Source organism: Dipodomys ordii, unplaced genomic scaffold (assembly GCF_000151885.1).
Source record: "Dipodomys ordii isolate 6190 unplaced genomic scaffold, Dord_2.0 Scaffold107, whole genome shotgun sequence".
NCBI classification, from domain to species: Eukaryota; Metazoa; Chordata; class Mammalia; order Rodentia; family Heteromyidae; genus Dipodomys; species Dipodomys ordii.
Window position 1 is genome coordinate 1,776,828 of NW_012267323.1, and position 11,407 is coordinate 1,788,234.

General features: G+C 48.9%; 1 protein-coding gene across 3 annotated transcripts in view; it reads left to right on the forward strand.

The window, feature by feature from the left end:
* Nucleotides 1-1,464: 1,464 nt before the first annotated feature.
* Pik3r4 (phosphoinositide-3-kinase, regulatory subunit 4) overlaps nucleotides 1,465-11,407 on the forward strand; it is a 56,644-nt gene continuing 46,701 nt past the window's right edge. For all 3 annotated transcript variants that reach the window (XM_013028216.1, XM_013028217.1, XM_013028215.1), the window contains exons 1-4: nucleotides 1,465-1,563; nucleotides 4,687-5,460; nucleotides 9,047-9,180; nucleotides 10,279-10,861. In XM_013028216.1, coding sequence (XP_012883670.1) covers nucleotides 4,728-5,460; nucleotides 9,047-9,180; nucleotides 10,279-10,861 — 1,450 coding nt within the window. In that variant the 5' untranslated portion in view covers nucleotides 1,465-1,563; nucleotides 4,687-4,727. The remainder of the gene's footprint in view (nucleotides 1,564-4,686; nucleotides 5,461-9,046; nucleotides 9,181-10,278; nucleotides 10,862-11,407) is intronic.

Below are 11,407 nucleotides of genomic sequence, written 5' to 3' on the forward strand. Positions count from 1 at the left end.
AGCATAAGGAAGACTAGACAAACAAGTATTTAGTTTACCCAGACTCCATCACACAAGTGGGCAAGGGAAATGGTTGAGACTGGATGTTGGATGGTCTTACTTTCTACATCCCTTTATCTAATTTTGGGCAGTTGTAGGGTTTGAATTCAGCCCTTCATGTTTGGTAGGAAGATGTTCAATTACTGAGCCATACTTCCCAACCTTTTCTGAGCTAGTCTGGTGTGTGTGTGTGTGTGTGTGTGTGTGTGTGTGTGTATGTGTGTGTGTGTATTGCGCTTGAACTCAGGATCTGGGTGCTATCCATTAGACATTTTTCTTATTGCTCAAGACTAGTGCTCTTCCATATGAACTATAGCTCTACTCTGGCTTTTTGCTGTTTAATTGTATATAAGAGTCTCATAGATTTTCCTGCTTGGGGCTGGCTTTGAATGGTGATCCTCAGATCTCAGCTTCTTTGTTTTTTTTTTGGTCCGCTTGTGGGGCCTGAACTCTAGGCTTGGGCACTGTCCCTCAGCTCTTCAGCTCAAGGCTAGCGCTCTACCACTTGAGCCACAGTGCCACTTCTGGCTTTTTTTTTTCTGCTTATGTGGTGCTGAGGAATTGAACCCAGGGCCTCAGGCTTGCAAGGCAAGGGCTCTACCACTGAGCCACCTTCCCAGCCCAGATCTCAGCTTCTTGATGAGCTAGGATTACAGATATGAGCCAGTTGGTCCTGCATGTTTTTTTTGTTTGTTTGTTTGTTTTGCTGGTCCTGGGGCTTGAACTCAGGACCTGGGCACTGTCCTTGAGATTCTTTTGCTCAAGGTTAGCACTCTACCAATTGAGCCACAGCACCACTTCCGGCCTTTTCTGTGTATGTGGTACTGAGGAATCGAACCCAGGGATTCATGCATGGTAGGCAAGCACTCTACTACCACTAAGCCACCTTCCCAGCCCTTAAATACTATATTTTAATGAATGGGTAGATGGTTAAACGCTGAGAACGGGGTATTTTCCTGGGGGGGGTGTGGGGGAGGGAGGCCCCAACATTACCACCACCAAAGACCCTACAAGAACTCACGAACCACATCTGAAAATTATACCGTGGTGGGGAATAACCTTTCCTGTGTAAGGCTGCAGAATCCGGACCTCGTGAGGTGGTAGGATTTGAACCCGCGGCTCCAGCCTCGAGGTTTCCCTCCCCCCTCCCCCCCCCCCCCGCGCTGGGAAGGAAGGGCGGGGCTGAGCCGAGGCCCCACCCTCCAGGGGGCGGGGAAAGGCTGGAGGGGAGGGGGGGAAAGGAAAGCAAGCACCTCATTGGTTCCTCACGGGCGTAGCCCCGCCACGCCCCTCGCCGGTTTCCTAGCAACCAGCTCCGGAGGGCTGCTCCTCCCTAAGCCTCCTCAGGCGCGCGCGTCACTTCCGCTCCGCAGCCGGAAGTGGCGTCAGCCCGCGGCTTTTTTCCCCGGGAGTTCGGCGTTGACTTTTGCTGGAACTGCTGCGCTGCGCTGTGTCTCCTTCCAGCGGCCGCGCCCGTCACCTCCCTCACCCCCGAGGAGGGTCCGCGGGGGTGCAGCGACTCATGTAAGAGGAACCAGAGTCCCGGGAACGCGAGGTTCCCCCCCCCCCCGGGACGGGACGGGGGAGGGGAGACTCCGGGGGGAGGGGGCGGGGCCTGGGCTCTGCACCGCCCCCACCCCGGTTCCTGGTTATTGGGGGGGGTTGCTTTCTTCACATACACACCCCCCCCAACAACCCCTTCCCACACCCCGCCTCCTTCCTTTGAAGGAAGAGCCTCTTCTAGAACTTTCCCAGAGGCCTAGGTGGATGTGGGTGGGAGGGCAAAGCCTCAGGTGGGGAGGGGAAGATGGGGGGGTGGAGAGGCTGGTTTGCTGCAAAATGCTTGTGTGGGGGGGGGGCTGGGCAGGTGGCTCAGTGGTAGAGTGCTTGCCTTGCATGCATGAGGCCCTGGGTTCGATTCCTCAGCACCACATAAGCAGAAAAAAGCTGGAAGTGGTGCTGTGGCTCAAGTGGTAGAGGGCTAGCCTTGAGCTGAAGAGCTGAGGGACAGCGCCCAGGCCCAGAGTTCAGGCCCCACGACCGGACCCCCCCCCCCAAAAAAAAACAACAAAGTTTGGCTGGACCCCTCCTTGGGGGTTGGGCTGGGGTGGCATGTTGGAATTAGGCTGCAAGGGCCAGAGGAGAGACTGGCTTTTGTGGCCCTTAGGCTAATTCTTTCTGGAACCAAATGACTTTTTTTTTTTTTTTTAGCATATTTACTTCTTGTTTGTTTTGTTTTCGCCAGTCCTAGGGTTGAACTCAGGGCCTGGGCGCTGTGACCAGCTGCTTTGGCTCAAGGCGGGTGCTCTACCACTTGAGAGCCGCAGCACCACTGTCGGCTTTTTCTGTGGTACTGAGGAATGGAAGGCAAGGCTTCATGCATGCCAGGCAAGCTCTCGACCACTAAGCCACCTTCACAGACCCAGGGACCTCACACTCTTTGATTTCGGGTTTTTATTTGTTTTTGTTTTGGTGCTCTATTACCCGCTCCACACCTGCACTTGTGGACTTTTGCTGGTTCATTGGAGATGGAATGTCCTATAGCACTTGTGGACTTTTGCTGGTTCATTGGAGATGGAATGTCCTATAGCGTTTGTCTTGCTTGGATTAGTTTTAAATCACCAGCCTCAAGTCTCAGCCCTCCTGAGAAGTTAGGATTATGGGTGTGAACCACTGCTTCATATTTCCACAGGGGTTTACAAAATGTTCCAACTAAATGGACTTTTTTTTTTTTTTGGTCCAGCAGCTCAAACTCTGGGTTTGGGCTTTGTCTACTGAGCTTATTTTGCTGAAAGCTAGTACTCTACTACTTGAGCCACAGTGCCACTTCCAGCTTTTTCTGCGAATAATTGGGGATAAAAGTCTCACCAACTTTCTTGCCTGGGCTGGCTTTGAACCACTATCCTCATATCTCAGTCTCCTTAGTAGCTAGGATGGCAGGCATGAACCACCAGCATGGGGGCAAGATGGGTCTTTTCTTTCTCTTTCTTTCTTTCTTTCTTTCTTTTCTTTCTTTCTTCCTTCCTTCCTTCCTTCCTTCCTTCCTTCCTTCCTTCCTTCCTTCCTTCCTTCCTCTCTCTTTCTTCCCCCTCCCCCTCCTTCTTCTTTTTGGTTGTTGGTCCTGGGGCTTGAACTCTGGGCCTGGGCCCTGTCCTTGAGCTCTTCAGCTCAAGGCTAGCACTCCACCACTTGCTTGAGCCACAGCGCCACTTCCAGTTTTTTGGTGTTTTTCTTGGAGATGAGTTTCTCAGACTTTTCTGCCCAGGCTGGCTTTGAACACCGATCCTTAGATCTCAGTCTCCTGAGTAGCTGGACTTTTTTTTTTTTGTCAGTTGTGGGGCTTGAACTCAGGGCTTGGGCACTGTCGCTGAGTCTCTTTGTGCTCTGCTACTGCTCTACTTCTTGAGCCACAGCCACTCCTGTTTTTGAGTAGTTTATTTGAGATAAGAGTCTCACGGGGACTACTTTGCTACAGCTGGCTTAGACCTGCAATCCTCAGATCTTAGCCTCCTGAGTAGCTAGGATTACCAGTGTGAGACATCCACCAGGCTGTAAATGGCCTTTGTGTATCAGGTGATTTAGTTTTAGCTGTTAAATTGTTTCTTGTTTTCAGAAGGAGTGCTTGTGTGTTTGTTTTTCTTGGACAAGGGCTAACCCATACACAGTATTTTGAAGACTCTCACATCCCCCAAATTCAGTACTGAACTTTGAGTAAAAAGGCTCATTCATGTTTTCAATCCCCATACCAGCAAATATGAATAACATTGTCAGCTTAATGTTAGAGGGACCTTTATGATTAATTTTATGCCAGAATGTGGGCTCTGCTTGCTTATTTCTCAAGGCTGGTGCCCTACCACTTCAGGCATGCTTCCAGTCCATCATTTTGCTGGCTATTTGGAGTTGGAGCCTCAGATTTCTTTTTTCTGCCCACACTGGTTTCAGACTGTCAGTCTCTTGGGGCTGGGAAGGTGGCCTAGTGGTAGAGTGCTTGCCTAGCATGCATGAAGCCCCAGGTTCAATTCCTCACTACCACATAAACAGAAAAGGCCAGAAGTGGCGCTGTGGCTCAAGTGGTAGAGCACTTGGTTTGAGCACAGAAGTTCAACAAAAGTGCCTGAGTTCAAGTCCCAGGACCCAGGACCGGCAAAAAAACAAACAAAAAAAAACCCAAACAGATTGTCAGTCTCCACATCTCAGCTACCTGAGTAGCTAGGGTTACAGAGCCACCAGCAGTTGGCTAGAGGGACCTATGTAAATGTTGTTCAGCTCTTGTGGGGGGGAGGGAGATATGCAATTATAGCATCCTTTTAGATAAAATAACAAGATAAAAGCCCAGAGCTGGTAGCTCACATCGTAATCCTAGCTACTCTGGAGGCTGAAGTCTAAGGATCAAAGTCCACTTGGTCAGGAAAGTCTGAGACTTGGATTATATTCAGTGAACCACTGGAAGTGGCCTTGTGGCTCAAAGTGGTTAAGAGTCCAGGAACAGCACCCAGGCCCTGAGTTCAAGCCCCATGACCAATAAAAAGTTTTTAAGAAAACACCAAAAACGCCAGATAAGTGTGTCTGAAATGGACTTTCCAGATGTTGCTAGATAGCCTTATTTTCCTCTATTTCAATTCTCTTAATTTTCTTTCTCTTAAATAGGTGTTGTAACCTTACTGAATGATCCAGTGATACTTGCCATTATGGGAAATCAACTTGCTGGCATTGCTCCTTCCCAGATCCTCTCTGTGGAGAGCTATTTCTCAGACATCCACGACTTCGAATATGACAAGAGCCTGGGAAGCACTCGGTTTTTTAAAGTGGCTCGAGCAAAGCACCGAGAAGGCCTGGTGGTGGTGAAGGTCTTTGCGATTCAGGACCCCACCTTGCCCTTAACCAGCTATAAGCAAGAGCTGGAGGAGCTCAAAATCAGGCTTCACTCAGCCCAGAACTGCCTCCCTTTCCAGAAAGCCGCAGAGAAAGCCTCTGAGAAAGCAGCCATGCTGTTCCGGCAGTACGTGCGGGACAATCTCTACGACCGCATCAGCACCCGGCCGTTCCTAAACAACATCGAAAAGCGCTGGATCGCCTTCCAGATCCTCACCGCTGTGGACCAGGCGCACAAATCCGGAGTCCGCCACGGCGACATCAAGACGGAGAACGTGATGGTGACCAGCTGGAACTGGGTTCTCCTCACGGACTTTGCCAGTTTCAAGCCCACTTACCTCCCAGAGGACAACCCAGCCGATTTCAACTACTTCTTCGACACCTCCCGGAGGAGGACGTGCTACATCGCCCCGGAACGTTTCGTTGACGGTGGGATGTTTGCCACTGAGCTGGAGTACACGAGAGACGCTTCCACCCCGCTGGTAGACTTAAATAGCAACCAGAGAACAAGAGGAGAGTTGAAGCGAGCCATGGACATCTTTTCAGCAGGTAACTGCATGCTGGCTTGGAGATTGATGTGTCTTCAGTGATCGAAACAGAAATGTAATCCAGGTGTTTGGTGGCTCATGCCTGTCATCCTAGCTATTCAGGACACTGAGGTCTGAGGATCTCAGTTCAAAGCCAGCCCGGGCAGGAAAGTCTGTGAAACTCTTATCGCCAGTAAACCACCAGAAAACTGGAAGTGGCGCTGTGGCTCAAGTGGTAGAGCGCTCGCCTTGGGCTGAAGAGCTGAGGGACAGCGCCCAGGCCCAAGAGTTCAAGCCCCACAACCAACAACAACAACAACAAAAAACAACTGTAGCTTTTTTTTAAGTTGACAAACATTCGGAAATTATTTGGTTCTGTCTCAGACTCTATTAATTTAGATAGTTGCATCATTGCTTTATGGGACATGTTTAAGAAAATGCAAAAAGGATTTCACTCATTTAACTATTCAAAAATGGTTGAAGCAGGTGGCTCACACTTGTAATCCTACCTACTCTAGAGGTGGTGATCTGGAAGATCATGGTTCAAGGCCAGCCCTAGGCATAAGTGTGACACTGCATCTAAGTCAAGAGCCAGGTAGTGGGGCTGGGAAGGTGGCTCAGTGGTAGAGTGCTTGCCTTGCGTGCATGAGGCCCTGGGTTCGATTCCTCAGCACCACATACGCAGAAAAAGCCAGAAGTGGGCTCAGTGGCTCAAGTGGTAGAGCTGTAGTCTTGAGCTGAAGAGCTGAGGGACAGCGCCCAGGCCCAGAGTTCAAGCTCCATGACCAACAACAACAAAAAGAGCCGGGTAGTGTTCACCTGTGAGCCTAGCTGTGTGGGAAGTGTAAGGAGGCCAGTTACTGTGCAGCCTGGGCCCAGACATGCACACAGGATCCTCCTGGAAAAGTAAAGGCACCAATAAATAAAGCACTGGGGCATAGTTCAGGTGATAGAGCATGGAAATCCTGAATCTAACTACCAGTTAAAATTGTTTTTTGAATACTTAGAAGTGCTGACAACACAGATGGATAATATATAGCTGGGCGTCTGTGGCTCACACTTGTAATCCTTGCTACTCAGGCAGTTGAGATCTGAGGATCATGGTTCAAAACCAGTCTGGGCAGGAAAGTCCATGAGATTCCTATCGTCGACTACTCAGATTCAACTACTGTGACTCAAGTGGTAGAGCACTATCCTTGAGCACAAAGAGGCTCAGGGACAGTGCCCAGACTCTTGAGTTCAAGCCCCAGGACTGGCAAAAAAAAAAGTGCTAGTAACACAGATGGATAATGTATGGACCCTCTTCAAAATGCTTATGCCTAAGGGGGTTGGAGGCATGAAGTAGAACTGCAGCCAATGAGGGGAGGTGTCAGGTACCAAGTTCACCTTGAACCTTAATAAAAGGGTGTTTACGCTTGAACATAGGGGAGGGCAGACACGTATTGAGAAAGCATTTTCACTGGCGTGTTTGCTGTACCGGGAAGGCGTAATGGTGTCTGGCTTCTGGTAGGACTCTGTGATTGGTAGATGCAGTGATGCAGTGGGGATTGATTGTGGCCCTGACGTAGGCGCAAGAGGGGAGGGGGCCATAGTGGGAGAAGATGGAGGTTAAGCTGGAGGGTCTAGGAGAAGATATGCCGCAGATAGTTGGCTAGCAAGGTCTGGTATATAAGCGAAGTAAGCCTCCTTTGTGGTAGCTAGAATTTGCTTGCCTATAAACCTATAAGGAAACACAGGGGGAGGTATGCACGTGGTGACAAGACTCTGGGGAGAGCTTAAATGATGTTATTCCTTAGACGAAGTCAAAGCCTAACAAAATGAGCACCATAGCCGGGTGCCCCGGGGGGACTCACTCCTGTCATCCTAGCTACTCGGGAGGCTGAGATGTGAGGATCGTGGTTCAAAGCCAGTCCAGGCAAGAAAGTCTGTGAGACTCCAGTTAATCACCAGAAAAGGCCGGAAGTGGTGCAGTGGCTCAAGTGGTAGAGCGCTTGCCTTGAGCTGATGCCCAGGCCCAGAGTTCAGGCCCCAAGACCGATACAAAACAAAAAAAGCACCAGGATACTTTCAAGAGGGGAAATTGGGGCCAAGTCAGGAGAGGTAAGCAAAGGAAGAGAAGACATGGGGGAGAATGTAGTCAAGAATTGATTTTTAGGGCTGGTCATGTGCCTTAGTGGTAGAGTGCTTGGCTAGCATGCATGAATGAAGCCATGGGTTCGATTCCTCAGTATTACATAAACAGAAAAAAACCAGAAGTGGCGCTGTGGCTCAAGTGGTAGAATGCTAGCCTTGAGCCAAAAAAGCTTGAGGATAATGCCCAGGCCCTTACTTCAAGCCCCAGCACTGGCAAAAAATAAATTGCATATACTCCAAAATTAAGGGGGAAGGCTGTGGGGGGGGTTCAATGAGAAAATTGTAAGAGGCAACACTGATCAAGATGATCAGTATTCATGCACTGCTTCATTAAACGGCAACTCGTTTGTACAGCTGTTCAAAGATAATACGAAAAGGAGGGGTGAAGAAAGCTGAGTTAGAGATTCGGGTCGACTTTAGGGACATAACTAGGAAATAGGTGGGAACTGGAGTCCAGGGAGTGAGATTCTAGCCAGAATTTGTTCAGATCAGTGGTCTCCTGCCTCAGGAGAAAAAAGGTGCATCATGTCACAGATCGTACCTCACACACAGACCATGGGAAGCAGCAGCCGCGGATGCAGGTTGTCTCAGAACCCAGAGGCTGGGCAGGGGAAGGCCTCGTCGACAGGACTGATAAATCAGTAAATGTTGCCATGGTTTGGTTTGCTCTTTATCGTACCTCTAGGTTTCCTGGCTGCCATTTTAAGTTCTAGAACTGGGAAGTCATTTAAAGTTTTAACCGGGACTTTAGAAACTGCTGGTCAAGCAGTTGGAGACATCTGCTTGATTGCAGTTGCATGTTACACAATACATTTTAATTCGTTTCATTTTGGTTTTGCATTTTGAGTTTTTTGGGTTTCCTGAATTCTGATTTGTATTGTGTGATCTCATGAATCTCATTTCTTTTCCTTTTTTCTTTTTTTTTTTTTTGTCGTCGGTCATTAGGCTTGAACTCAGGGCCTGGGCTCTGCCCCTGAGCTCTTTTGTTCAATGATAATACCCTACCGCTTTGAACCATACCTCTACTTCCAGTTTTCTGGTGGTTAATTACAGGTAAGAGTTTCAGAAAGGCCTTTTCTGCCTGGGCTGGCTTTGAACCTCAATCCTCAGACCTCAGCCTCCCGAGGAGCTAGGATTACAGGCGTGAGCCACCAGTGTCAACCCTAGGAACTTATTTCTAATGTTTGTTTCTTTAAATGTTTTAATTCTTTGGTGTATGTGTGCTGGTCCTGGGGCTTGAACTCAGACCCTGGGCACTGCCCGAGTGTCTTTGCTCAAGACTAGCACCCTTCCACTTGAGCCATAGCCCCATTTCCAGCATTTTGCTGTCTAGTTGGAGCTAAGAGTCTCACGGGCTTTTCATGCTCTGGCTAGCTTTGAACCATGACCCTCAACTCTCATCCTCCTGAGTAGCTAGGATATAGGCATGAGCCACCAGCATGGGCTCTAATGTACTTTTTATCCACTGTTTTCAGGTTGTGTGATAGCGGAACTGTTTACAGAAGGCGTACCATTGTTCGATCTCTCTCAACTTTTGGCATACAGAAATGGACATTTCTTCCCTGAACAAGTGCTGAATAAAATTGAAGATCGTAGCATCAGAGAGTTGGTTAGTATATTATAAACATTTGCTGTGAAGTTATTTCCTTTTTTTTTTTGTGTTGGAACTAGGGCTTGAACTCAGGGCCTGGGTTCTGTCCCTTAGCTTTTTTGCTCAAGCTCAAGGCTGGTACCCTACACTTGAACTACATCTCCATTTTTGGCTTTTTTTTTCCCCCCTGCTGATTGGTTGGAGATAAGAGTCTTTTGGACTTTCCTGACAAGGCTGGCTTTGAACCACATTCCTCAGATCTCACCCTGCTGAGAAGCTAGGATTGCTGGTGTGAACCACTGGTGCCTAGCAGTAGAGTTTTGTATTGTTTAGTTTTTAGATTGTTAAAGGAGATTTGTCAGGTGACTTTTTTTTTTTTTTGATTGGTCGTGGGGCTTGAACTCTAGGCCTGATTGCTGTCCCTCAGCTCTTCAGCTCAAGGGTAGCTCTCTACCACTTGAGCTACAGCGCCACTTCTGGGTTGTCTGGTGGTTTATTGGAGATAAGAGTTTCACGGACTTTCTTGCCCAGGCTGGCTTTGAACCGAGATCCTCAGAGCTCAGCCTCCTGAGTAGCTAGGATGACAGGTGTGAGCCACCAGCGCCCAGCTTTTTCTTTTTTTTTTTTTTTGGCCCATCATGGGGCCTGAACTCTGGGCTTGGGTGCTGTCCCTCAGCTCTTCAGCTCAAGGCAAGTGCCACTTACAGGTTTTTCTGCTGAGGAATTGAACCCAGGGCCTCATGCATGCAAGGCAAGCACTCTACCACTGAGCCACCTTCCCAGCCCTCAGGTGACTATTGAGAGGAATCAGAATTACCTCACAAATCTTTAAACACATGTACATTCCCTGTGTAAACTTGATCTGGTTTAATTTCCTCCTTTTTTTTTTTATTTTGGCCAGTTCTGGGGCTTGAACTCAAGGCCTACGCACTTTCCCTGAGCTCTCTACCACAGAGCCACGGTGCCCTTTCCAGCTTTTTCTGTGTATGTAATATTGAGGAATCGAACCCAGGGCTTCATGCTTGCTAGGCAAGCACTCTACCACTTGAGCCACCTTCCCACCCTAATTTCCTCTCCTTAAATCTGTTTTTATTCCTTGTCTCCCCTCCCATATAGGTTACTCAGATGATCCATCGTGAGCCAGATAAACGTCTACAGGCTGAAGATTACTTAAAACAGCAGCGAGGCAACGCCTTCCCTGAGGTATTTTATACCTTCCTTCAGCCTTACATGGCCCAGTTCGCCAAGGAAACTTTCCTCTCCGCAGACGAGCGTATTCTGGTTATACGGAAGGATTTGGGCAACATTATTCACAACCTCTGTGGACCTGATCTCCCAGACAAAGCCGACGGAGAGCCAAAGGAGAACGGGCTGGTGATTTTGGTGTCCGTGATAACGTCCTGCCTACAGACTCTCAAATACTGCGATTCTAAGCTGGCCGCCTTGGAGCTCACCCTCCACCTGGCTCCCAGGCTAAGTGTGGAAATCCTTCTAGATCGGATCACTCCGTATCTTTTGCACTTCAGCAACGACTCTGTCCCTCGGGTACGAGCAGAAGCCTTGAGGACGCTGACCAAAGTGCTTGCCCTCGTGAAAGAAGTTCCTCGGAATGATGTCAATATCTACCCAGAGTACATTCTGCCAGGCATAGCCCACCTAGCCCAGGACGACGCCACCATCGTGAGGCTGGCCTACGCTGGTAAGGGGTTCTGCAGAGCTAGACACTCTTACTATTAACGTTAATGACCATGATTTCCCTACTGCCTGTGTTTCTGACTTCTTTGGGAATCCTAAGTGTGAGCTTTGCTCTTTAAACTGTGTATGTACATTTTTATTTATTTATTTTTGTTGGTCATGGGGCTTGAACTCTGGGCTTGGGCGCTGTCCTTCAGCTCTTCAGCTCAAGGCGAGCGCTCTACAACTTGAGCCACAGCGCCCTTTCTGGTTTTCTTTCCGGTGGTTCATTGGAGATAAAGAGTCTCATGGACTTTCCTTGCCTGGGCCAGCTTTGAATTGCGATCCTCAAATCTCAGCCTCCTGAGAAGCTAAGATTACAGGCATGAGCCACTGACGTCTGGCTGTGTGTACATTTTTATTTTTATTTTTTTTTGGGGGGGGGTCCAGTCGTGGGGCCTGAACTCTGATTTTGGATGCTGTCCCTCAGCTCTTCAGCTCAAGGCTAGCGCTCTACCACTTGAGCCACAGCGCCACTTCTGGCTTTTTTCTTTTTGCTTATGTGGTGCTG